Source organism: Chiloscyllium punctatum, chromosome 11 (assembly GCF_047496795.1).
Source record: "Chiloscyllium punctatum isolate Juve2018m chromosome 11, sChiPun1.3, whole genome shotgun sequence".
Classification (NCBI taxonomy): domain Eukaryota; kingdom Metazoa; phylum Chordata; class Chondrichthyes; order Orectolobiformes; family Hemiscylliidae; genus Chiloscyllium; species Chiloscyllium punctatum.
This window is the reverse complement of record NC_092749.1, coordinates 2,755,725-2,783,128: the sequence shown is the minus strand read 5'-3', so window position 1 is coordinate 2,783,128 and position 27,404 is coordinate 2,755,725. Positions and strand designations below refer to the sequence as shown.

At 49.1% G+C, this 27,404-nt stretch overlaps 1 protein-coding gene across 2 annotated transcripts in view; it reads right to left on the bottom strand.

Moving 5' to 3' along the window:
* The window catches only part of LOC140482678 (uncharacterized), a 74,109-nt gene that overhangs the window by 37,735 nt on the left and 8,970 nt on the right, over positions 1-27,404 (bottom strand). The window contains exons 2-5 of one of the 2 annotated variants that reach the window (XM_072580189.1): positions 24,078-24,431; positions 13,318-13,656; positions 7,850-7,985; positions 1,449-3,997 (exon numbers count right to left, since the gene is read on the bottom strand). In XM_072580189.1, the coding sequence (XP_072436290.1) occupies positions 7,861-7,985; positions 13,318-13,656; positions 24,078-24,431 (818 nt within the window). In that variant the 3' untranslated portion in view covers positions 1,449-3,997; positions 7,850-7,860. Of the gene's footprint in view, positions 1-1,448; positions 3,998-7,849; positions 7,986-13,317; positions 13,657-24,077; positions 24,432-27,404 lie in introns of those variants that run through there. The other variant, XM_072580190.1, reaches the window with a different exon arrangement.

Sequence of the window (27,404 nt, the reverse complement as noted above, 5' to 3'; positions counted from 1 at the left end):
TCTCTCTTTCCCATTCCCTCTCTCTCGATCCCATTCCCCCATCTGTATCCCATTCCCTCCCTCTCTATCCCATTCCCCTCCCTCTCTCTGTCAATTCCCTCACTCTCTATCCAATTCCCTCACTCTTGAACCTATTCCCTCCTCTCTCTCTATCCATTCCCATCCTCTCATTCCCATTCCCTCCCTCTCTCTGTTCAATTCCCTCACTCATTGTCCCATTCACCCCTGTCTCTCTCTTTCTCCCATTCCCTCCCTCTTTATACCATTCTCTCCATCTCTATCCCATTCCCCCATCTCATTCCATCACTCTCCATCCATTGCCCCCTCTAACCCTTTCCCTCCCTCTCTAACCCTTTCCCTTCCTCTCTATCCCATTCACTCCCTCTCTGTCCCATTCCCTCCTTCTCTCTGTCCAATTCCCTCACTCACTATCCCTTTCCCCCTCTTTCTCTCCCATTCCCTCCCTCTCCTTTATATCCCATTCCCCTCTATCAATTCCCTTTCCCTCAATCCCATTCCCTCCCACTCTATCCCGTTCCCTCACTCTTTACCCCATTCCTCCTCTATCCCTTTCCCTCTCTCTATCCCATTCCCTCCCCCTCTATCCTATTCCCCTCTCTTTCTATCCCTTTCCCTCTGTCTATCCCATTCCACCTCTACACCTTTCCCTCTCTATCCCATTTCCCCTCTCTCTATCCCATTCCTCCTTTCCCTCCCTGTCTCTCCCATTCCTTCCCTCTCCATCATAATCCCTCCACTCGATCCCTTTTCCCTTCTCCCTATCTCTCCGTGAAGATTTGTAAATGTCCACCTTGGGTTTGCAGATCAAGGCCAGGGTTTGAACCCAACTTTCAAAAGGAAGGGGGTTTCCGGCTGGATGTCTGTCCCTTGAGAATCGCTCCTTCTGCCCCAGGTGATGGGGAGTGACCCAACTCCGTGAGAAATCCTGAGGGCAGGATGGGGGATGGGTGGCTATGGGGGGAATCTGCCTTGACCTTCCCAGTCAGACTGACTCGGTCACAGAGCCCCCCTCCCCAGGAGCTGCCTTTCACTGAATGGAGGTGAATGAAGGCTTGGAGCCTGTCACCAACAATCCCTCCATCCCCCACCAAGCCTAGCCCCTCACCCCTCCACCCCCCCAATACCACCCACCCACGTTCCTCCTCCCCACCGACCCCTTCCTTGTTGAGGTGCCAATCCGATCCATTCGGAGCTTCACTCACAACATGAATAAGGATGCTTCCACTCCACCCCCCCCTCCTCAACTCTCCCCCCCCCCCCCCCCCGGGGTTTTATTCCCGAATCTCATTGGGTCAGGTGATTGGTATCTGGGAATAGCTTTCTCCACAAATGCTTTCATCAACACAGATTCCTCATTCCCATCCTCAATCACTCCAGACGATCCAATTATTCCCAAAACCCTGAATTCACGGAACACTGTGAGCCCGTTGGAAGTTATTCAGTGGTTAGCTTTAATGAGATAGTTCCAAATCCCACAACATCAGCATCAGCAGGAAAACCCGTCACAATTTCACTCTGTATTATCAGTTACTTTCAGATCGAGAGTAAATAGCGGAACTATTGACCAATTACAAACTAAACTCAAATAAACAGGAGGAAATGCTTAAAATGAAACAAATTCAGAACAAAGACATGAACACAGAGAGGCAGAGCTCGGTGTGGGATTGGAACTGCATGAGGTGGGAGCTGGAGAACCTTCTTGTGGTTCATAAGGAGCACACTGATTGTTGGTGTTGGCTGTTTGAGGAACTCTGGCTCACAGTTTGATGAGCCCAGATCATCAGGGAGGGGGGAGATTTACATGAGAGTGAATTGCTTCAGAAAGCAGCCACACCCCTCAGATTAACAACCTCAAACAGGGTCAGTGGTCAGGGATGAGCTTCTTCAAATGTATATAAAAGGAAGAGAGAGGTCAAAGTTCACACAGGCCCCTTAGAAAATGAATCTAGGGAAATGGATTTGGGGAAAAAGGAAATGGGAGAGGAGTTAAACAGAGGTTTTGCATCATCTTCATGGTGATGGACACTTTAAACATCCCATTGAGATGAAAGAATATTGGGGGGGGGGGGGGGGGGGGGAGGAATTAACTACCATCACCATGAGACAAACTAATGGGGAGAAAGGTAGAGAGTGCCCCAGGCCCTGACTTCATCCTAAACAGGGATCTGCAGAGAGACAGTGGGTCCATTGGGTATCAGTTTGAAATAATCCTTGAACAGGAAAACAGCCAATGGGACAGCCCGATACAAAATGGCTGAGCATTCCTGAAGAAAGGCTTATGTCCGAAACGTTGACTCTCCTGCTCCTCGGATGCTGCCTGACCCTGCTGTGCTTTTCCAGCACCACTCTCTCGGCTTTCAGAAGGTGTTTGATGAGGAACCTCACAAAAGGTAAAGTCACAAGATCAGAGCCCGTGATGTTGGAGGGAGAATATTGGTGGGACGAGAGAATTAGCTCATGTGCAGGAAATGGTGAGAGGGGGTAAGGGTCTCTATTACAAGATGGTGCTCCATGACCAGTGGGTTCCACAGGAATCAATACTGGGACCACAGCTATTCACAATGTACATCAATGGCCAAGGAAAAGGAAATGAATGAACGAGAGGAACATTTCCAAATCACGAAAATAGGTGGAAGGGCAGGTTGTGAGAGGGATGCAGTCAGTTGCTGAGAGATGTTGATATGTTCAGTATATAATCATGGCTGATCCTGCACCTCAACACCATATGCCTTCACAATCCTGAAGATCCATTCAAAATGAGAAAACTAACAATTTCAGTTGGGAATTTCCTCAAAAATTGAGCTTCCACAGCCTCTGGGAAACAGAATTCCAAAAGATTCATCTCCCTCCACCCTGGATGAAGAAATTCCTCCGCATCTCAGATTGAAAAGAGCTGTCCCGGAATCCTGGGACTGAGCTCCCTGGTTGGAGATCCCAACGGGAGTAACATTAGATCCACACCTGCCCCATCAATCCCTGTGAGAACGTGAAGGTTTCATGGAGATCTCCTCATTCTTTCAAACACAAGAGAATAATGACACAGTCTCCACAATCTCTCCTTATCGGACAATCCAATAATCCTGGGGTCAGGGACGGTCAGAATAATCTCAGGGTCTGGGAGGGTCAGAGTGCCCAGTAATCTCAGGGTCTGGGAGGGTCAGAGTGCCCAGTAATCCCAGGGTCTGGGAGGGTTTGAGTGCCCAGTAATCTCTGGGTCTGGGAGGGTCAGAGTGCCCAGTAATCTCAGGGTCTGGGAGGATCAGAGTGCCCAGTAATCTCAGGGTCTGGGAGGGTCAGAGTGCCCAGTAATCTCAGGGTCTGAGAGGGTCAGAGTGCCCAGTAATCTCAGGGTCTGGGAGGGTCTGAGTGCCCAGTAATCTCAGGGTCTGGGATGGTCTGAGTGCTCAGTAATCTCAGGGTCTGGGAGGGTCAGAGTGCCCAGTAATCCCAGGGTCTGGGAGGGTCAGAGTGTCCAGTAATCTCAGGGTCAGGTAGGGTCAGAGTGCCCAGTAATCTCAGGGTCTGGGAGGGTCAGAGTGCCCAGTAATCCCAGGGTCTCGGAGGGTCAGAGTGCCCAGTAATCCCAGGGTTTGGGAGGGTCTGAGTGCCCAGTAATCTCTGGGTCTGGGAGGGTCAGAGTGCCCAGTAATCTCAGGGTCTGGGAGGGTCAGAGTACCCAGTAATCTCAGGGTCTGGGAGGGTCAGAGTGCCCAGTAATCTCTGGGTCTGGGAGGGTCAGAGTGCCCAGTAATCTCAGGTTTTATAGAGTCTGGGTTGGATGCTGCTCAGTAATTGGGGAGGTGAGGATCCAGAGAGTCGGTTGCCTGCAGTAAGAGTGATGGATACATCCAGGAGACTATGTGTGTTTGACAGCCGCGTACTCGGAGTCTGGATCAGTCACTGTCTGTATCCTGGGTGGGCGCTGGGTGACCTGTCGGAGTTGGAGTTCAGCGTAATGCACCTGTCCATCACCCTCCTGCAACATCACACAGACATCAGATCTTCAGTGGCACGAGATTTATTGTTAGAAAGGTCTGAATTTAATTCTGTCCGAATAACTTGAATGCTCACTGCCCACTGTCTGTTGAATACGGTGCTCTCCCCCTGCCCATTCCCCCTGTATAATCCCCCCTGCCCATTCCCCCCATATACTCCCCCCTGCCCATTCCCCCTGTATAATCCCCCCTGCCCATTCCCCCCATATACTCCCCCCTGCCCATTCCCCCTGTATAATCCCCCCTGCCCATTCACCCCATATACTCCCCCCTGCCCATTCCCCCTGTATAATCCCCCCTGCCCATTCACCCCATATACTCCCCCCTGCCCATTCCCCCCATATACTCCCCCCTGCCCATTCCCCCCATATACTCCCCCCTGCCCTTTCCCCCCTGTATAATCCCCCCTGCCCATTCCCCCCATATACTCCCCCCTGCCCATTCCCCCCATATACTCCCCCCTGCCCATTCCCCCCTGTATAATCCCCCCTGCCCATTCCCCCCATATACTCCCCCCTGCCCATTCCCCCCATATACTCCCCCCTGCCCTTTCCCCTCTGTATACTCCCCCCTGCCCATTCCCCCCATATACTCCCCCCTGCCCTTTCCCCCCTGTATACTCCCCCCTGCCCATTCCCCCCATATACTCCCCCCTGCCCATTCCTCCCTGTATACTCCCCCCTGCCCATTCCCCCGTATACTCCCCCCTGCCCATTCCCCCCTGTATCCTGCTCCCTGCCCACCCCTCTACCTGCTGCCTGTTATTTCCTGGAAAAAGTGAGGACTGCAGATGCTGGAGATCAGAGCTGAAAATGTGTTGCTGGAAAAGCGCAGCAGGTCAGGCAGCATCCAAGGAGCAGGAGAATCGATGTTTGGGGCATGAGCCCTTCTTCAGGAATGAGGAAGGTGTGTCCAGCAGGCTAAGATAAAAGGTAGGGAGGAGGGACTTGGGGGAGGGGCGTTGGAAATGCGATAGGTGGAAGGAGGTTAAGGTGAGGGTGATAGGCCGGAGTGGGGGTGGGGGAGGAGAGGTCAGGAAGAAGATTGCAGGTTAGGAAGGCGGTGCTGAGTTCGAGGGTTGGGACTGAGACAAGGTGGGGGGAGGGGAAATGAGGAAACTGGAGAAATCTGAGTTCATCCCTTGTGGTTGGAGGGTTCCTAGGTGGAAGATGAGGCGCTCTTCCTCCAGCTGTCGTGTTGCTATGGTCTGGCAATGGAGGAGTCCAAGGACCTGCATGTCCTTGGTGCAGTGGGAGGGGGAGTTGAAGTATTGAGCCACTGGGTGGTTGGGTTGGTTGGTCTGGGTGTCCCAGAGGTGTTCTCTGAAACGTTCCGCATGTAGGCGGCCTGTCTCCCCAATATAGAGGAGGCCACATCGGGTGCAGGGGATGCAGTAAATGATATCTCCCCCACAGGCACTCACTCTCTCTGGGCCCTGTAGCAGCTGACACTGTGCAGTGTGGTCTGGGATATTTTATTGAAACTCTGACCATGGGGTTAGGAAGATGAACAATTAAACCTGATGTGGAAATTTCCCGAAGCAGTGAACAGGAAGCCTGTGATTGTGGGGCTCTCCTTTCCCCATCGTTTCTTGATCGGTGTCTGGGATGGAAACAGGAAGGGCAGGACAGGACTGTGCTATTCTTCCTGACGGCAGGAGATTGTGGGAGTAATTGTCAGAAAAATGGGAGTGAATTGAGCCCGTCTCCCTGGCTGTGGAACCGGTTCCAGGTCTGAGGGCTGATGGGAACACGGTGGGGAGCAGGGAGGACAAACCAATGAGGCTAAAGACCGATAAGTCCCCTGGACCTGGTGGCATTCATCCGAGAACATTGAAGGAAGTAACGACCATGGTAGTGAACGCACTGGGAGTAATCTTCCAGGAATCTTTGAAATTTGGAAAAGGCCCAGAGGGTTGGAAAACAACCAACATCCCAACTTTGTCTGGAAATAAAATGGAGCGAAGAACCGGTCAGTCCAGGTCAGTTAGCTTTGGGGGTGTGACAGGGTCAGCGTGCGGAGGATGTTTCCCCTTGGGGGGAGAGGCTCAGAGCAGACGCCATCATCTCAGAGTAAGGGGTTGCTTTTTAAGACAGAGGTGAGGAATTTCTTCTCAATGAGGATAGTCCATCTGTGGAATGATTTCCTTCATAGTGCTGTCGAGTCGGGGGATTTGGGGTGAGACAGAGTTTTAATCAGGGCAGGGAACCCAAGGGTCATGGGGTACAAGAGGAAAATGGAGCTGAGAATGATCAGATCAACCATCTGCTCACTGAATGACAGAACAGACCTAAGGGGCTGAATGGCCTCCCCCTGTTTGCTGAGATTTATGAAATATCTCCTTCAAAGTCTAATGCTGTTTCTTTGCTGAGTCATGCCTTTTCCCACTTCACTTTAGCCAGCCTTATACCCCCGTCATACCTGGTGTTCAACTTTCTGGAAATAACGTTATTTTCACACTTCTCTGCCTCCAAATTGACATAAAATTGTATCACGTTATGATCACTATTCCCCAGAGGTTCATTTATGATGAGGCCCTTCATTCATCTTGTCCATTGCATATTGCCAGGTCAAAACTCCCTGCTCAGTGTTCGAACACTCTGCTCTTCAGCATTATCCCAAATAAACTCTTGGAATGCATCATCCAAGTTATATTTCCCAAGTTGATTCATCCAATCCACATGAGAATCCAAGGCTCCATCATATCTTCACTAATGCTGTGTCCTAGAGTGTAACAACACGTCGGAGACTATCCACTGCAAACACGAGTAACTCCTTCTATTTCCTAATCCTTACTTGTGTTGTTTGGAATATGAGTCAATATATCAAGCCCACTTGGCGAAAGTGCACCATTTTGTGCTATTTGGAGGCTCCCTGGATTGCAAAAAGCTTCTTGTCATGTGATCTCTTGGAAATAATGATAACAATTTAATTTTTGCTGTGGCTTAGCAAATCTTTTAAGGAGATGAGAGGTGGGGTTATTACCTTCATCATTGGAAAAACTTGCCTCAAAAAGACTGGAGATCTCATGCTTAGACCCATCGAGTCATACACCTTCAGTCTGACCAGTCCTTGCTGACCACAGCCCCAAACTAAACTAATCCCACCTGCCTGTACCTGGCCCATATCCCTCTGAAACATTTCTTATTCGTGCACTTATCTGAATTGCAACTGTGTCCCATTCGCCACTTGCTGTGAACATTCATTTCACACATGAACCACTCTCTGTGCAAATTAATTGTCCCTCCTGTCTTTTGTAAATGTTTCTCCTCTCACCCCTAGTCTTGAACTCCCCCACCCTAGGGTAAAGACACCTACCATTCACCTTATTGATGCCCCTCATGATTTTATAAACTCAATGAGGTCACCCCTCAGCCTGCTACACTCCAGTGAGAAAAGCCCAAGTGAATCCAGCCTCATCTTTTACCCCAAACTCTCCATTCTATAACAGGACGACCAGAATGGGACATAGTGCTCAAGAAGGGGACTCAATGTAACCTCCCAACGCCTATACTCAAAGCTCTGAGCAATGAAGGCAAGTGTACTAAATACCTTCATAACCACCCTGTCAACATGTGATGCAAACTTCGAAGAGTGATGTCTCTGAAGCCCTAAGTCTCTCTGTTCCACAACCCTACCCAAGGCCAGACCAGTAATTGACTGTAGCTCCATATCATTCCTTGGCACCCTCTGAGGATTTAATGTTCTGTTCTCCTCTGAGGAAAAATGGGATTAGTCTCATCAGGTCCTTGTTGGCTGTCACAGATATGAGGAGCTAAAGGGCCTCCTTCTGTGTTGTAACCATCGATGAATCGATAATGAACTCTATTTACCTGCTCCATCTTTATTTGCTTGCGAAACATGCCTTTTGGTTTACATTGAGCAAAACGATGACAGCGACGATGAGAAACAGCAGGAGAAGCAAGAGACGGCCCAGAAAAATCGGGAATAAATCTGTAATCTGAGCCTCTGCAAAAGATGAACAAGGTGTAAACATGGAGCAGGTTAAAGGAGAAACATGTGGTCACTACTGATGGGCAGTGATCATTGTAAGGCAGAACACGACAACATCTCAAACAGAGGACCCAACATCCACATTAACTAAAACATGGACAGGATCAAACTTAGAGAAAGAAAATCATGTTTAACCCGTGTTACAGCTAAAGAGGAGCCAATGGATAGACTGGGTTTAGATTTCCAGAAGGCATTCGATAAGGGGCGACGTCAAACATTATTGTGGAATTCAAACACTGATGGTGTCCAGACTAACATATCGGTATGGATCAAAGGTCAGCTGGCAAATAGAGATTAGGGGTCATTTTTGTTTGGTAAGTTATAACGTGTGGTGTACCAATCTGAACAAAATCTAAATACAATACATTCACTGGTTCACCTTTATCTCCAACACCAACTTATTTCTTCAAAGATCTCCAATAAATTAGTTAAACATGATTTTCCTTTTGAAAACCACTTTGGCCCTGCCAGATTACCTTAAACATTTCCAAGTGCTTTGTTCTAACAGTTAACAGCTGGAAGGGTCAAAATGGTCCACGTGTTGAAGTGGGGTCAGTCAAGGGAGGAAAGGTCATATGTTTTGCAGAGTAATGGGATTAACAAGAGCGGAATATAATGGGAGTGTACAAGGATGGGATGATGCCATGAGTGTTGCAGGGTTCTGGTGAGAGAAGGGGGATGGGATCTGAGCTGTTGTTGAGAGAATGTGGATCAATCAGGTTGGAATGGAAGGGATCCTGGAGAATCTCCCGTGGCCTCCAGCATCATTACTTTGGGTTGCATTCTCCAATTAGACCTCACACACATCAATGGAACATAGCAGCAGCAGAATAGGCATCGTATTCAGCAACTGGAGAGGGCCTCGTGGTTAGGAGGCAAAGAGAAATTGTCCCAAGACTGAGCAGGGCTCACCCAGACATTGAGGGTGTAACAGCCTGCAGGAACACAGAGCCGGAAAGGCAGCTGTATGTCCTGACCTGAAACAGTGTGCAGCAGGAAAGCACAGTCACAGGTGAGGGGATAGATCTGGTGAGGTCTAACCTAATACCACCCCACACCTACCCCACCCCAGCTCTACCTGCAGCCCCTAAACCCCCAAACCTCAGAGCCAGACCAAAGGTGGGATTTTCACAAAGTATGGGCCAGTTTAAAACAAAAGGAAAGATTATTCAGAGAATTGGGACATTCTCTGAATAAGGCCCAGTCACAAGGCCAGGGAATACAATCCCTTTTTTTGGATAAACCAACAATTCTGGACAGAAGTACTGAAGACGCACCTTCCAACAACAGGCCAATAGCCGATTGGGGAAGTGGTCTGTATGACCCGACTTGAAATCTCATAATCCTGATGCTAATTCTTATTTTGAACAGGCCTTTGAGAATTTTCAAGACTTTTTTGGATCATTCTATTCATTCATAAAATTGCCGGATCTCTCTTCGTTCAGTGAATCCGATCTTGTCAATAGCGAGCAAGAGTCCTGGAGTTCTTTTTGTGGGACCAGCTCTCACTTGGTCAGTAAAATCGAAGGCCATGTGTTTGACCCGCTGGATTTCGGGAAATATGATGCTGTGTCTGCCCAATGTATAATGAGGTTCTTGTTCCCTATGGCTCCATTATAAAATCTGTACACTCTACCAGTTGGAGTCATGTTGAAATTTAAACTGCTCTTTCTACCTGCTCATGCTGTTCATGCTGGAAGGGGTGGAATAACGACAAACTGTCGGCTTTGTGTTCACATGTTTGCTCCAGTTTGGAGGACAATGACAGAACGCAGTGATGTCTGGACGCAGGGAAGTCTTTTTAAAGGAGAAAGTGAGCACTACAGATACTGGAGATGAAAGCTGAGAGAGTGGTGCTGGAAAAGTACAGCAGGTCAGGCACCATCCGAGGAGTAAGGGAATTGATGTTTCTGGCAAAAGCCCTTCATCAGGAATTTGGTAAATCAGGAATTCCCGATGAAGGGCTTTTGCCCTAAACATTGATTCTCTTGCTCCTTGGATGCTGCCTGACCTGCTGTGCTTTTCCAGCACCACACTCTCAAAGCCTGTTTAAAGTCAAACCCCGTGGTTTTGTTGATTCAGAACAATGTTTTTGTCCAAGAAACACTTTGGAACTGTGCTTTCAGGATCATTTAACTCCCGTGTTATGTAATTGGTTGAGCAGTCTCTTTTTTCCGAAGGGACACATGGAACATGCTCAAAGTGCACAGGTCTTATAGATGGTCTGAAGGCTGTGAGGGGGAAAAGATGAAATGAAATTCTTGGAATAGCAATCGGTAACTTTTACGCAATGCAATTTAGGAAATGGTGCTCAAAAATAAAAATAAATTAATAATCTCAGAGTCTTTGTGAGTAATGAACAGACTGCTGCAGAAGGACAAAGACCTAAAAAAACAAATTAATTTTTCTCAGTATTTTTTACAGAAATAATTATCAAAAAGTCAAACCAAATTACCTGAATTCTATGTGAATGCGGAAGGCATTCAAAGAAACCGATCAGAAACAGAAACAACTTTGCAGAGCTCAGATCTTGTGGTAACGATCGAGCTAAGGCTGACGGATTGACAAGATTCAGGAGACAGTGGGGAGAAAGCAAATTGAGGTCCGTACATGAATGAGGGATCTCGGGGTAGATATCCATAACTCCCCGAAAGAGGCAATGCAAGTGGATAAGACGGTGAACAAGGCATATGGCACACTTGCCTTCTGTGTTCGGGACATTGAATATAAACATTGGCAAGTCATGTTGCAGTTGTTAAAAACTTGGATGAGGCCACATTTGGAATATTACACACAATCCTGGTCACCACATAATAGAATGTCATGCATGTTTAACTTTCAACAATTTGTCTTTGGATTGTCTGACATGTAAACAGTAACATCACGACAAGGGAACTGGTCTCAGGATGTGAATGTACAGCACAGGTAATCTCACTGAAGGGTGAAGAAATTAGTGGGATACGGACAGAGGTGGATGTATACATTACAATGTGTAAATTCAATGCTAAATCACACTCAAAAACAAAGAGATGAGGAAAAGGAAACAAAGATCAAAATAAGAGACAGAGAGCAAAAGGCGGGAGAAAAATAAAATAACGAAAGAGCTTGTGTTTCCACCATCTCCAACAAGTTAAACCTGAAAGAGAGTTTGCATGTTGCCGCGTTAATCTTTAATGCCTGCCGCATTGTTAAAAAGGTAGTTAGAATGAATGAATTAAAATGTGAATTTCTGTGGGGAGTTGAGTTGAAACCTCCCAGACACAAACAGCCAATTCACACTCTTATTCCATCTCAGCAGCAGCACAGAAAGTGACTGTTCCTGCTGTTCCTGTCCCATTGATCCAGGATCCCCCAGTGTAACATCAACAAGGTGAGGACCTGAGCACTGGGAGGTACAACCTAAACCGTTTGGTGTAGGGCTTCCTTTGATATCTCGAAGTGCTTCAGTATGAAACGGCTCGATGGTTTTTACAGGTTTTTGTACCTGTCATTATTGAGATTTTATTATTTTTATCATTTCTGTTGGGAAACTTCCAACCTAATCAGAAAGAAATCAGATTAGATTCCCTACAGTGTGGAAACAGGTCCATGTTCACACTGACCCTCCGAAGAGTAACCCACCCAGACCCATTTCCCCCTGATTTATGCACCTATCACTGTGGGTAATTTAGCATGGCCAAACCACCCTAAATCTGCACATCATTGGACTGTGGGAGAAAGCCCACACAGACTCAGGGAGAACGTGCAAACTCCACACAGACAGTCACTCAAGGCTGGTATTGAACCCAGGTCCCTGGCGCTGTGAGACAGCAGTGCTAACCACTGAGCCACTGTACCACCCCTGTGCTCTGTCAATGTCCTATCTTTAGTTCTGTCCTGCCAGGACCTCATGCTGATGTGTTTCTTTTATTTGACTTATTTTTCTAACCAATCTATTTATGAATGTTATTACACACTTCTGGAGTAGGTGGGACTTGAACCTGAGACTCCCAGCCTATGGGTAGGGACACTACCACATGGACCCCTCATGCAGCTGATTAATCAAATTCTCAGTTGGCCACAGCTGATGCAAGTTGGTCTTCAATTTCTTTCTGATTTTCTGCTGTACGCCCTGAGCCACTGCCAATGGGTATGTGAGCTATACCCATGCCCAGTATCCCTGGCAGTGCCATCATTCCATCCTGGTCAATCGGATTTTTTGGGCTGGTTGGATGCCCCCAGGGGCCTGGTCCATAGCATTCACACACAGCATTCCAGCAGGACATGAATGGGGAGACTTTCAGGGCTCTCAGGACAAGGAGGGGGTGGAGATGGGGAAGGAGGGTGTGTGGGAGTGGGTGTGGTGCAGGAGTGTGGGGGAGTGGTGAGGGGGTGTGGGGGTTTTGGGGAGTGGTGAGGGGGTGTCAGGTGTAGGGGACGTCTGGGAGAGGGTGCTGTCTGTGCCCAGCCATTGTAACACTGTCACAGGCCAGAGCAGGCAGTGTCCTGTCTCTCTCCTGGGAGCCCTGCAGCACCTCAGGTGCCTCCTGGAATTGGGACCATTCAGTTGTGAGCTCCAACAGGAACAGGCTGAAGGTCTGCAGCAAGTCACACCTCCTCCTCCCTCAGGAATCAATGACACAGTCTCCATCATCACCAAGAGCCAGCTCCCCACTGGCCTTCCCAATGACAATGTGCTGCACTGAGACCCTGCTCCCCAATGGCCTTCCCAATGGCAATGTGCTGCACTGAGACCCTGCTCCCCAAAGGGTAAAAACAACAACTGCAGATGCTGGAAACCAGATTCTGGATTAGTGGTGCTGGAAGAGCACAGCAGTTCAGGCAGCATCCGAGGAGCAGTAAAATCAATGTTTCAGGCAAAAGCCCTTCGTCAGGAATAAAGGCAGTGAGCCTGAAGCGTGGAGAGATTAGATTAGATTAGATTAGATTAGATTAGATTAGATTACTTACAGTGTGGAAACAGGCCCTTCGGCCCAACAAGTCCACACCGCCCCACCGAAGCGAAACCCACCCATACCACTACCCCTACATCTACCCCTTACCTAACACTACGGGCAATTTAGCATGGCCAATTCACCTGACCTGCACATCTTTGGACTGTGGGAGGAAACCGGAGCACCTGGAGGAAACCCACGAGATAAGCTAGAGGAGGGTGGGGGTGGGGAGAAAGTAGCATAGAGTACAATGGGTGAGTGGGGGAGCACACACACACTCACAGAGTCACACACACATGCACACGCATGCACACACACACATATATGCACGCGCACCGGCACGCAATACTTACTGATGATATTCAACTGGGTCCCAGTCCCGTACACATCGGACCACACTGAACAGTAATACACAGTCGCATCTTCAGGCTGAATGTTTGTGATTGTTAGTGTAGCAATAAGACCGGTGTTATTTCTGGTCGAATTAAAATGGCCCTGAAAATCTTTATTCACGAGCACATTTCCATCCGCACGGTGTGTCACAAACCTTTGATAACCTGTCAGAGTGCGTTGGTACCAGTGCACATCAGTCACCCCCAAATTGATATCCTGCATAGAGCAGTGTAACTGGGCAGTTTGACTCACTGTGACATTCAGTATCGGTGTCTGAGTGAGCACAGGAAATCTTCCACCTGGAACAGAAACAAATCGAGAGATCAGATCCAGAAAGCAGCATTGGGCCTGTTTAAAGGGATGGTCCGTTGAGCTCAGACACAGTATTTACAAACAAGAATAGTCTGGAAGACTGTCACAGAACGCTGGGGTTGAAGTCATAGTCCGGGAACCCCGTACTGCCCGGTTCTACCTCCTTCCCAACATCCACAAGCCTGACCACCCTGGCCGACCCATTGTCTCAGCATGCTCCTGCCCCACTGAACTCATCTCTACCTACCTCGACACTGTCCTATCCCCCCAGTCAAGGAACTCCCCACATACGTTCGAGACACCACCCACGCCCTCCACCTCCTCCAAGACTTCCGTTTCCCTGGCCCCCAACTCCTCATCTTCACCATGGATATCCAATCCCTCTACACCTCCATCCACCATGACCAGGGCCTCCAAGCCCTCCATTTTTTCCTCTCCAGACGTCCCCAACAGTACCCTTCCACCGACACTCTCATTCGTTTGGCCGAACTGGTCCTCACCCTTAACAATTTCTCCTTTGAATCCTCCCACTTCCTCCAGACCAAAGGGGTAGCCATGGGCACACGTATGGGCCCCAGCTATGCCTGTCTCTTTGTTGGCTACGTAGAACAGTTGATCTTCCGTAATTACACCGGCACCACTCCCCACCTCTTCCTCCGCTACATTGATGACTGCATTGGCACCACCTCGTGCTCCCGCGAGGAGGTTGAGCAATTCATCAACTTCTGCAACACATTCCACCCTGACCTTAAATTTACCTGGACCATCTCTGACACCTCCCTCCCCTTCCTGGACCTCTCCATCTCCATTAATGACGACCGACTTGACACTGACATTTTTTACAAACCCACCGACTCCCACAGCTACCTGGATTACACCTCTTCCCCCCCCTACCTCTTGCAAAAATGCTATCCCGTATTCCCAATTTCTCCGCCTCCGCCGGATCTGCTCCCAGGAGGAACAGTTCCACCACAGAACACACCAGATGGCCTCCTTCTTTGGAGACCACAAATTCCTTGCCCATGTGGTTAAAGACGCCCTCCAACGCATCTCGTCCACATCCCACACCTCCGCCCTCAGACCCCACCCCTCCAACCGTAACAAGGACAGAACGCCCCTGGTGCTCACCTTCCACCCTACCAACCTTCACATAAACCAAATCATCCGCCGACATTTCCACCACCTCCAAACAGACCCCACCACCAGGGATATATTTCCCTCCCCTCCCCTACCCACCTTCCGCAAAGACCATTCCCTCCTGACTACCTGGTCAGGTCCACACCCCCTACAACCCACCCTCCCATCCTGGCACCTTCCCCTGCCACCGCAGGAACAGTAAAACCTGCGCCCACACCTCCTCCCTCACCTCCATCCAAGGCCCTAAAGGAGCCTTCCACATCCATCAACGTTTTACTTGCACATCCACTAATATCATTAATTGTATCCGTTGCTCCCGATGTGGTCTCCTCTACATTGGGGAGTCTGGGCGCCTCCTAGCAGAGCGCTTTAGGGAACATCTCCGGGACACCCACACCAATCAACCAAACCGCCCCGTGGCCCAACATTTCAACTCCCCCTCCCACTCTACCGAGGACATGGAGGTCCTGGGCCTCCTTCACCGCCACTCCCTCACCACCAGACGCCTGGAGGAAGAATGCCTCATCTTCCGCCTCGGAACACTTCAACCCCAGGACATCAATGTGGACTTCAACAGTTTCCTCATTTCCCCTTCCCCCACCTCACCCTAGTTCCAAACTTCCAGCTCAGTAACTGTCCCCATAACTTGTACGGACTTGTCCTACCCGCCTATCTCCTTTTCCACCTATCCACTCCACCCTCTCCTCCCTGACCTATCACCTTCATCCCCTCCCTCACTCACCCATTGTACTTTATGCTACTTTCTCCCCACCCCCACCCTCCTCTAGCTTATCTCTCCACGCTTCAGGCTCACTGCCTTTATTCCTGATGAAGGGCTGTTGCCCAAAACGTCGATTTCGAAGCTACTTGGATGCTGCCTGAACTGCTGTGCTCTTCCAGCACCACTAATCCAGAATCTGGTTTCCAGCATCTGCAGTCATTGTTTTTACCTCTGTCACAGAACGCTCACCTTTAAAAATCTCACCTTTAAAAATCACACAACACCAGGTTATAGTCCAACAGGTTTAATTGGAAGCACACTAGCTTTTAGAGCGACGCTCCTTCATCAGGTGATAGTGGAGGGCTCGATCGTAACACAGAATTTATAGCAAAAATTTACAGTGTGATGTAACTGAAATTATACATTGAAACATTGATTGTCTGTTAAGCCTTTCATCTGTTCGAATACAGTGATAGTGTCACTTCTTTCATGTGTAAATCACAAAACCCTTTTTTTAAAAGTTGTATTCTCGGGTTAGCTGTTAACAATGGTGATAGCTCGACAATATGTTGAAGGTGTTAGCCCCCTGTGTTCTCTGTCTATGACCTGATGTTTAGATTGATTCTAATCTAAAAAGTGAGATAACAGAGTTTCACATGAATTCATGCAGTTTTTGAGCTCAGAGTTCTACATGAATGTATGCAGTTCTTGAGCAAAGTGCAATGTAATTCTGCAAGTACAAATTCACCCCACAAAATATATGTGTGCATGTGGGTCTTTGTCTGTCTGTGTGTGTGTCTGTCTGGGGTGGGGGTTGTGTGTGAAAAAAAGTGTGTGTGTGTGTGTGTGTCTGTCTGTCTGTCTGTCTGTCTGGGTTGGGGGTTGTGAGTGTGAGAAAGTATGTGTGTGTGTAGTGAGTGCAGAGTGTCTTAAGTCTGTGAGGGGGTGCATGTGTGGGAGTGTGTGTATCTATAAGGGTGTGTGTGGGTGTCTGTGTGTACCTGTGTCTGTGTGTGTGTGTGTGTGTGTGTGTGTGAGTAGTACAATGGTGGTCACCTGTAATGTGACATGAACCCAAGGTCCCGGTTGATGCCCTCCCTATGGGGACCGAACTTAGCTATCAGCCTCTGCTCGGCCACTTTCCTCTGCTGCCTGTCCCGAAGTCCACCTTGGAGGATGGTCACCCAAAGGTCCGAGGCTGAATGTCCTGGACCACTGAGGTGTTCCCCAACTGGGAGGGAACCCTCCTGTCTGTTGATTGTTGTGCGGTGCCCATTCATCCGTTGTCGTAGCCTTTGCTCGGTTTCCCCAATGTCCCATGCCTCAGGGCATCCTTGCCTGCAACGTATAAGATAGACAATGTTGGCTGAGTCACATGAGTACCTGCCATGTACAAGGTGGGAGGTGTTCCCACATGTAATAGTGGTATCTATGTCCACAATCTGACACGTCTTGCAGCGTCCACCGTGACAGGGTTGTATGGAGTTGTCCTGAGAGCCGGGCAGTTTGCTACGAACAATGATCTGTTTGAGGTTTGGCGGTTGTTTAAAGGCAAGTAGTGGAGGTGTGGGGAAGGTCTTGGTGAGGTGCTCATCCTCATTGATAATGTGTTGCAGGGCACGAAGAACATGCCGTAAATTTTCAGCCCCTGGGAAGTACTGAACAACGAAGGGTCCCCTGTCAGTTGCAGCCCGTGTCTGTCTCCTGAGGAGGTCATTACGGTTCCTTGCTGTGGCACGTCGGAACTGGCAGTTGATGAGTTGGGCATCGTACCCCGTTCTTGTGAGGGTGTCCTTGAGTACTTCCAGGGGTCCGTCACGTTCCTCCTCATCTGAGCAGATCAGGTGTATGCGTAGGGCTTGTCCATAGGGAATGGCTGTTTTAATATGTTTTGGGTGGGAGCTGGAGAAGTGTAGCATTGTGAGATTGTCTGTGGGTTTGCGGTAGAGTGTGGTGCTGAGGTGCCCATCCTTGATGGAGATGCACGTGTCCAAGAATGAGACAGATAGTCGCGAGTAATCCACGGTGAGTTTGATGGTGGGATGAAACTTGTTGATGTCACTGTGTAGTTTTACCAGTGACTCCTCGCCATGGGTCCAGAGGAAGGAAATGTCATCAATGTACCTGGTGTACAATGTTGGTTAGAGATCCTGCATAGAGAAGAAATCTTGTTCGAACCTGTGCATGAAGATGTTGGTATATTGAGTTGCAGATTTGGTCCCCACGGCTGTTCCATGTGTCTGGATGAAGAATTGGTTGTCAAAGGTGAAGACGTGATCGAGGATAAAGTGGATGAGTTGTAGGATGGTGTTTGGAGACTGGCAGTTGTTGTTGTTGAGTACTGAGGCTGTTGCCGCAATGCCATCATTGTGGGGGATGCTGGTGTAGAGTGCGGAAACGTCCATTGTGATGAGGAATGTTCCCGGTTTGACTGGTCCGTGGGAGCTGAGTTTCTGTGAGAAATCCGTAGTGTCGCGACATAAGTTGGAGATCCCCTGTACAATAGGTTTCAAGATGCCTTCCACATAGTCAGAGAGATTCTCACACAGAGTCCCATTGCCCAACACAATGGGACGTCCCGGTGTGTTGGATTTGTGTACCTTTGGAAGGCAGTAGAAGTTGCCTTCTCGAGGAGGACATGGGATGAGGACATTTAGGGAACTCTGAAGGACTGGATCCAAAGTTCTGATCAGTGTGTTTAATTCACGGGTGTGTTCTTTGGTCGGATCAGCTGGTAGTTGCCTGTAGTGTTCCTGGTTGTTCAGTTGTCGGTACACTTCCTTGCAGTCATCTGTTCGATTCTGAATGACAATGGCTCCTCCTTTATCTGCTGGTTTGATGACAATGTTGTGATTGGTTTTGAGAGCCTGGATGGCATTGTGTTGTGAACGGGTGATGTTTTGCTCTACCTTGTGGGCACGGCTGATGAATCTGGCATTTATATATTTCCTGACGGTTTGAGCATACATGTCAAGCCCAGGGCAGCGGCCCTCCGGTGGGGTCCATGTTGACACCTTCTTTGGTCACTCCTCTACAGATCCCTGTGATGACTGTTCCAGTTCCTCAGTGGGCTCCGTGGGATCACTGCCAGCACCTTGAAAGAATTCCCGGAGTCTCATTCGTCTGATGAACCCCTCTGTGTCTGCTGCCATTTTGGGTCCATTTTGGTGGTGGGGCAGAAGTTGAGACCCCTACTCAGGACTTCAATCTCTTCCGGTCGAAGGGTGTGGTCTGATAAGTTGACAATCGACTTCCCCGCGGTGAAGTCTCCACCTTGGAGACTTCTCCTGATCTTTTATATTTTCATGAACGTACCTCTTACTTTTTAATGTCTTTACAATTCCACAGCTAATGCTCCTGACTCAATACTCCACAGCTAATGCTCCTGACTCAATACTCCACAGCTAATGCTCCTGACTAGTTACTCCAGAATTAATACTCCTGGCCAATTACTCCCCAGTTAATGCCCCTGTCCAATTACCCCACAGTGAATACTCCTGGTTAGTTACTCTTCAGTTAATGCTCCTGGCTAATTACTTTACAGCTCATGCTCCAGTTTCAATCCTGATCATTGATGGGTATATTTTGTGAAACAGTGAGGTGAGATTGATTTGGAGATGCCGGTGTTGGACTGGGGTGTACAAAGTTAAAAATCACAACACCAGGTTATAGTCCAACAGGTTTAATTGGAAGCACACTAGCTTTCGGAGCAACGCTCCATCATCAGGTGATAGTGGAGGGCTCGATCGTAACAGAATTTATAGCAAAAATTTACAGTGTGATGTAACTGAAATTATACATTTAAAATTGATTGTCTGTTAAGCCTTTCATCTGTTCGAATACAGTGATAGTTTCACTTCTTTCATGTGTAAATCACAAAACCCTTTTTTTAAAAGTTGCATTCTCGGGTTAGCTGTTAACAATGGTGATAGCTAGACAATATGTTGAAGGTGGGAATTTAGGTCAAGCTAGTTTAAACTCTGACCTTGGTTACATCTGCAGTGAGGGTGTGCTGTGATGTGTTGTTTCTTGTGTTGACCAAATAAGGCAAGTGTCATGGTCGTCTCTCGCCATTCTGGCACCATATTACCTTATATGGAATGTGGCTGTTACTACTCAGGGGAAACATCTGAACGTTGTCCCCCGTGAACACCATTGGCTGGGATTGATCATTATGATCAGGGTTTGGTCAATTCATTGTCTGAGTGCCAGAGAACTTTCTGGAAAAGGAGCAGATATCTGAGATAAGTTAGCAGAAGGAAGGACTTTCTCAGGAGAAGCCTTCGAGACCAATATTTGAGAAGTGTGTTCCCTGAAGTCACCATCAGAGAAACCAAAGGACCATGAGGTGAGATCAAAACAGAGAGCAACATTGGCCACTTCACACAAATCCAGCTGGCATTTAATTCCAGACAAACCGATCCAGTTCATGTTAGAGCTAGGGTTAAATGTGAAATAAGTTCAAGTAGAGTGAGATTAAATGAAGTGAGTTAAATGTAGACATTCAGTTCGATAAAGGAAGGGGAAAATGTTGCACCAAATGTAAGTTTTATGTTGTGCACTTGTACCTAAAGGGGTTAAATAAAGAAAAGAATTTTTAGAATTGAAGTCTGGGTCACCTCCCTGTCCTTTCTCAGTCACACAGGGGAAGAACACCTGGGTAAAAGGCTGCAGTACTCCAGTTCGTGTTGTAGGTTTTGGTGGCCCTGGGTAGGCCTCAAGTGGGACATGACTGTACATTGCTCTGAAGACAAACTCACTGCCAACCTTGTATGATGGAGCTGGATTGCTCAGTAATTGGAAATGAATCAGGTATTTGCTGAGTGCAGTATTTATGAAGTGACTCTGGTCACTTTTCCTATCTCTCAGAAATCAGCGAGTGAGTTAAGAGGAACACATGACAGATTGCCAAGAATGGGAAGCGATGTTTCGAAACTATGTAAATAAGAACTGGTCCCAGTCAGCTGAGTCTCGCAGTAAATCAGCACCAGGCCTGGGGTCTGCTGGAGTGAAGCGTTGGGCAGATACAGATAGGGAGCTGGGAAAGTGTGTTTCTAAGCTTCATTAAGCTTCAGCAATAGTCAGTTGTTTGGAGCAATGAAGGGGGAAAGAGTTTGAAACTGAGAAGTTGCTGTGGTGGGCGGCACAGTGGCACAGTGGTTAGCATTGCTGCCTCACAGCGCCAGAGACCCGGGTTCAATTCCCGCCTCAGGCGACTGACTGTGTGGAGTTTGCACATTCTCCCCGTGTCTGCGTGGGTTTCCTCCGGGTGCTCCGGTTTCCTCCCACAGTCCAAAGACATGCAGGTCAGGTGAATTGGCCAGGGTAAATTGTCCGTAGTGTTAGGTGAAGGGGTAAATGTAGGGTCGGTGTGGACTTGTTGGGCCGAAGGGCCTGTTTCCACCCTGTAAGTAATCTAATCTAATGAAGGAAACAAGCAGTTAACTGAGAAGTTCGACAGAGAGAAGGAAAGCTTATGTGAGAAAGTGACAGAAGAGGAGGAAGGAAGCAGGTAAATGTGTTGCACATGGGCCAGTCTCCGAGCTGATGTGAGAGGTTTACTGAGAATTACAAGGTTCAGACACTGAGTGAGATGTGACCACTCAGACTGTGACCAAACTGAATAAACAATGCCCAAATTTGCAGGCTGCTGTGAAAGGTCTGAAGGCAGAGAACGTAGACGATCTGTGGCTGATCACTCAAAGTGCCAGCAGGAGAGAAATACTTTAAAATCTCAGCTGCCATTCCCAAAAGGTATGAGGTGTGCATTGGGGCCAGTTCAGTCTGAGGGAGATGGGGATCACAGAGTGAACCAGGTGGAGCTGGAAGAGAATGAAGGCAGTGGGCTGCATGTGGGAATAACTGGGGACTCTCACCACCCCTTTCCAGAGGCAATGTGCCCCTCAATACCCCCACCCTGAGGAATCCTGTCACCACGAGTCACAGGCAGTTACTGACACAAGCCTCGCTTCTGGGAGCACAGTTAGGGGAAGGCACTAAAAAAGATCAGCACTTTTAAAACCCACTGCAAATCCTTTTATGGTTTTAGAAAGGATTCATCAGCAAAGGCTTTCACAGGAGCTGGATGATGGGGGAAAGTAACAGGAATGGGAATGTGAGTGAGCAGGGATCAGGGATCAGGGATCAGGGATCAGGGACAGGGATCAGGGACAGGGATCAGGGACAGGGACAGGGATCAGGGATCAGGGACAGGGATCAGGGATAGAGATCGGGGATCAGGGATAGAGATCGGGGATCAGGGACAAGGATCAGGGATCAGGGACAGGGATCAGGGACAGGGATCAGGGATAGAGATCGGGGATCAGGGACAGGGATCAGGGATAGGGATCAGGGACATAGATCGGGAATCAGGGATCAGGGACAGGGATCAGGGATAGAGATCGGGGATCAGGGACAAGGATCAGGGATCAGGGACAGGGATCAGGGACAGGGACAGGGATCAGGGATCAGGGACAGGGATCAGGGACAGGGATCAGGGACAGGGATCAGGGATCAGGGACATGGATCAGGGATCATGGGTCAGGGGTCAGGGACAGGGATCAGGGACAGGGATCAGGAATCAGGGATAGAGAAACCAGGGTCAGGGATCAGGGATCAGGGGTCAGGGACAGGGATTAGGGATCAGGGATACAGATCAGGGATCAGGGACAGGGATCAAGAATCAGGGACAGGGATCAGGACAAGGATCAAGGATCAGGGGTCACAGGTCAGGGACAGGAATCAGGGGTCAGGGGTCAGGGACAGGGATCAGGGATCAGGAGCAGGGATCAGGGACAGGGATCAGGAAGCAGGTTCAGAGAAAGTGGAGTCGCAGGTAGATAGGACAGTGAAGAAGGTATTTGGTATGGTTTCCTTTATTGGTCAGAGTATTGAGTACAGGAGTTGGGAGGTCATGTTGCGGCTGTACAGGACATTGGTTAGGCCACTGTTGGAATACTTCATGCAATTCTGCTCTCCTTCCTATCGGAAAGATGTTGTGAAACTTGAAAGGGTTCAGAAAAGATTTACAAGGATGTTGCCAGGGTTGGAGGATCTGAGCTACAGGGAGAGGCTGAACAGGCTGGGGCTGTTTTCCCTGGAGCGTCGGAGGCTGAGGGGTGACCTTATAGAGGTTTACAAAACCATGAGGGGCATGGATAGGGTAAATAGGCAAGGTATTTTCCCCGGGGTGGGGAAGTCAAGAACTACAGGGGAATAGATTTAGGGTGAGACGGGAACTATATAAAAGAAACCTAAGGGGCAACCTTTTCACACAGAGGGTGGTACGTGTATGGAATGAGCTGCCAGAGGAAGTGGTGGTGGCTGGTACAATGCAACATTCAAGAGGCTTTTGGATGGGTATATGAATAGGAAGGGTTTGGAGGGATATGGGCTGGGTTCTGGCAGGTGGGACTAGATTGGAATCGGATATCTGGTCGGCATGGACGGGTTGGACCAAAAGATCTGTTTCCGTGCTGTACATCTCTATTACCCTATGACTCTATGACAGTCAGTGCAAATGATCCAGTGATATCTGACAGATTCCCAGGACAGTCAATCTAAATGATCCAGTGATATCTGACAGATTCCCAGGACAGTCAGTCTAAATGATCCAGGGATATCGGACAGATTCCCAGTGCAGTCAGTGTAAATGATCCAGTGATATCTGACAGATTTCCAGAGCAGTCAGTGTAAATGATCCAGTGATATCTGACAGATTCCCAGGGCAGTCAGTGTAAATGATCCAGTGATATCTGACACATTCCCAGGGCAGTCTGTGTAAATGATCCAGTGATATCTGACAGATTCCCAGGACAGTCAGTCTAAATGATCCAGGGATATCGGACAGATTCCCAGGACAGTCAGTGCAAATGATCCAGTGATATCTGACAGATTCCCAGGACAGTCAGTCTAAATGATCCAGGGAAATCAGACAGATCCCCAGGGCAGTCAGTGTAAATGATCCAGGGATATCGGACACATTCCCAGGGCAGTCTGTGTAAATGATCCAGGGATATCGGACAGATCCCCAGGGCAGTCAGTGTAAATGATCCAGGGATATCGGACAGATTCCCAGGGCAGTCAGTGTAAATGATCCAGTGATATCGGACAGATTCCCAGGGCAGTCAGTGTAAATGATCCAGGGATATCTGACACATTCCCAGGGCAGTCTGTGTAAATGATCCAGTGATATCTGACAGATTCCCAGGGCAGTCAGTGTAAATGATCCAGTGATATCTGACACATTCCCAGGGCAGTCAGTGTAAATGATCCAGTGATATCTGACAGATTCCCAGGGCAGTCAGTGTAAATGATCCAGTGATATCTGACACATTCCCAGGGCAGTCAGTGTAAATGATCCAGTGATATCTGACACATTCCCAGGGCAGTCAGTGTAAATGATCCAGTGATATCTGACACATTCCCAGGGCAGTCAGTGTAAATGATCCAGTGATATCTGACACATTCCCAATGCAATGTAACTGACCCAGTGCTGATCAGCAGATCTCCAGAGGAGTGAGTGTAAAATCTGATATAAAGATACCTTACCGTGTACAGATACAATAATCCTCTGTCTGCTTTTGGTCATGTTCTTTCCAACAATATCACAATAATACTGTCCATTGTCGCTGCTCTCTCTGTCTTTGATGGTGAGAATGTAGCTGTTATGTTTGAGATCTCTGAAAGATTGGAATTTCTCATTGCTGCTGTGACCTTTGGTAACCCCATCCGATTGGGAATGTGTCAGGATCTCAGGGGTGGAAGCTGATGTTGCCATATTCCACGTTACACCAAGGTGTTGCACACTGCCATTTACGATAGCACATTGTAACTGCACTGACCTGCCCACTGCGACGCTGATTCGACTCGGACTGAGAATAACCTTTGGATTTGTCATCATTCCTGAGGGATTTAAACATGAGAATAAAACAGGGAAAACAGCCAATCAGCCGACAGGAATTTCTGAGAGTTTCATCAAACCTCCTGTCTCTCCATGAGGTTGACGACCAATCAGCTGTCTCCCCCTCCCCCTCCCTCATTGCCCCACAACGGGAGCTTTTATCTTTGAGCTAACAGTGACACTGGCTGCTTCAGGCACCAAAAGAGGCCATTCATCCCATTGTGACAGAACTATCCCATACCTCCCCCTATCACTGAGCTGCTCTTTCCCCTTTGACCTTTCGCTCTGCTGCCCTGAAAGGTTTTGAGCAGGTCTTGGTGAATGAGCCTCCAGCTCCCTCTCAGGCTGAGTGTTCCCCATCACAACCTCCCACTGCTTCCCAAACCAAGCCTCAGTCTCCCTCCTGCTCTTTTTTCCCGAAGCTCTGAGGGGGAACAGAGTCACTGAGCAGGGAGCTCAGAACAGATTAGCAGCGCCTTCAGAGGCAGCACAACAAGGACTGCTTTTGTATCTGCTGCTGTGTGAGCACAGAGAGAGAGACAAAGAGAGAGGAGGGGGGAGAAGAGAGAGAGAGAGAGACAGAGAGAGAGACAGAGAGAGGGAGAGACGGAGAGAGAGAGAAGGACAGAGGGAGAGAGAGAGACAGAGAGAGAGAGAGAAGGAGAGAGGGAGAGAGAGAGAGAGAGAGGGAGAGACGGAGAGAGAGAAGGAGAGAGGGAGAGAGAGAGACAGAGAGAGAGAGGAGAGAGGGAGAGAGAGAGACAGAGAGAGAGAGGAGAGAGGGAGAGAGAGAGAGACAGAGAGAGAGAGAGAAGGAGAGAGGGAGAGAGAGAGAGACAGAGAGAGAGACAGAGAGGGAGAGAGAGACAAAGAGAGAGGAGGGGGGGAGAGAGAGAGAGAGGGGGAGAGGGAGAGAGAGAGACAGAGAGAGGGAGAGAGAGAGAGAGAGAGAAGGAGAGAGGGAGAGAGAGAGAGACAGAGAGAGAGACAGAGAGGGAGAGAGATAGACACAGAGAGAGAGAGAGGGAGAGAGAGAGAGACAGAGAGAGGGAGAGACAGAGAGAGAGAGAAGGAGAGAGGGAGAGAGAGAGACAGAGAGAGGGAGAGAGAGAGAGACAGAGTGAGAGAGAGAGAGAGAGAGAGGGAGAGAGAGAGACACAGAGTGAGAGACGGAGAGAGGGAGAGACAGAGAGAGAGAGAAGGAGAGAGGGAGAGAGAGACAGAGAGAGGGAGAGAGAGAGAGACAGAGTGAGAGGGAGAGAGAGAGCGAGAGAGAGACTGACAGAGATGAGAGACAGAGAGAGAAAGGGAGAGAGAGAGAGAGAGAGAGAGAGACAGAGGGGCAGAGACGGGGGGGCGGGGAGAGGGGGGGAGAGGGAGAGAGAGAGACAGAGAGAGAGAGAGAGAGAGAGAGAGAGACAGAGTGAGAGGGAGAGACTGACAGAGAAGAGAGACAGAGAGAGAGAAAGGGAGAGAGAGAGAGAGAGAGGGGGGGGAGAGGGAGAGAGAGACAGAGAGAGGGAGAGACGGAGAGAGAGAGAAGGAGAGAGGGAGAGAGAGAGACAGAGAGAGGGAGAGAGAGACACACAAAGAGAGAGAGAAGGAGAGAGGGAGAGAGAGAGATACAGAGAGGCAGAGAGAGGGAGAGAGAGGGAGAGAGAGGGAGAGAGAGGGAGAGACGGAGAGAGACAGAGAGATGACAGAGATAGAGAGACAGAGAGAGGGAAAGAGAGAGAGACAGAGACAGAGACAGAGAGAGAGAGAGACGGAGACAGAGAGTGAGAGACAGAGAGAGGGAGAGAGAGGGAGAGACAGAGAGAGACAGACAAGAGAGAGAGACAGAGAGAGAGAGGAGAGAGAGAGAGACTGAGAGAGAGAGAGACAGAAAAATAGGGAGAGAGAGAGAGGGGGAAGAGGGAGAGGGAGACAGAGAGAGGGAGGGATGGAGAGAGAGTGAAGGAGAGAGGGAGAGTGAGAGACAGAGAGAGGGAGAGGTAAAAACAATGACTGCAGATTCTGGAAACCAGATTCTGGATTAGTGGTGCTGGAAGAGCACAGCAGTTCAGGCAGCATCCAAGGAGCTTCGAAATCGACGTTTCGGGCAAAAGCCCTTCATCAGGAATAAAGGCAGTGAGCCTGCAGCGTGGAGAGATAAGCTAGAGGAGGGTGGGGGTGGGGAGAGAGTAGCATAGAGTACAATGGGTGAGTGGGGGAGGGGATGAAGGTGATAGGTCAGGGAGGAGAGGGTGGAGTGGATAGGTGGAAAAGGAGATAGGCAGGTAGGACAAGTCCGGACAAGTCAAGGAGACAGTGCTGAGCTGGAAATTTGGAACTAGGGTGAGGTGGGGGAAGGGGAAATGAGGAAGCTGTTGAAGTCCACATTGATGCCCTGGGGTTGAAGTGTTCCGAGGCGGAAGATGAGGCGTTCTTCCTCCAGGCGTCTGGTGGTGAGGGAGCGGTGGTGAAGGAGGCCCAGGACCTCCATGTCCTCGGCAGAGTGGGAGGGGGAGTTGAAATGTTGGGCCACGGGGCGGTGTGGTTGATTGGTGCGGGTGTCCCGGAGATGTTCCCTAAAGCGCTCTGCTAGGAGGCGCCCAGTCTCCCCAATGTAGAGGAGACCGCATCGGGAGCAACGGATACAATAAATGATATTGGTGGATGTGCAAGTAAAACTTTGATGGATGTGGAAGGCTCCTTTAGGGCCTTGGATAGAGGTGAGGGAGGGGGTGTGGGCACAGGTTTTACAGTTCCTGCGGTGGCAGGGGAAAGTGCCAGGATGGGAGGGTGGGTTGTAGGGGGGCGTGGACCTGACCAGGTAGTCATGGAGGGAACGGTCTTTGCGGAAGGCGGAGAGGGGTGGGGAGGGAAATATATCCCTGGTGGTGGGGTCTGTTTGGAGGTGGCGGAAATGTCGGCGGATGATTTGGTTTATGCAAAGGTTGGTAGGGTGGAAGGTGAGCACCAGGGGTGTTCTG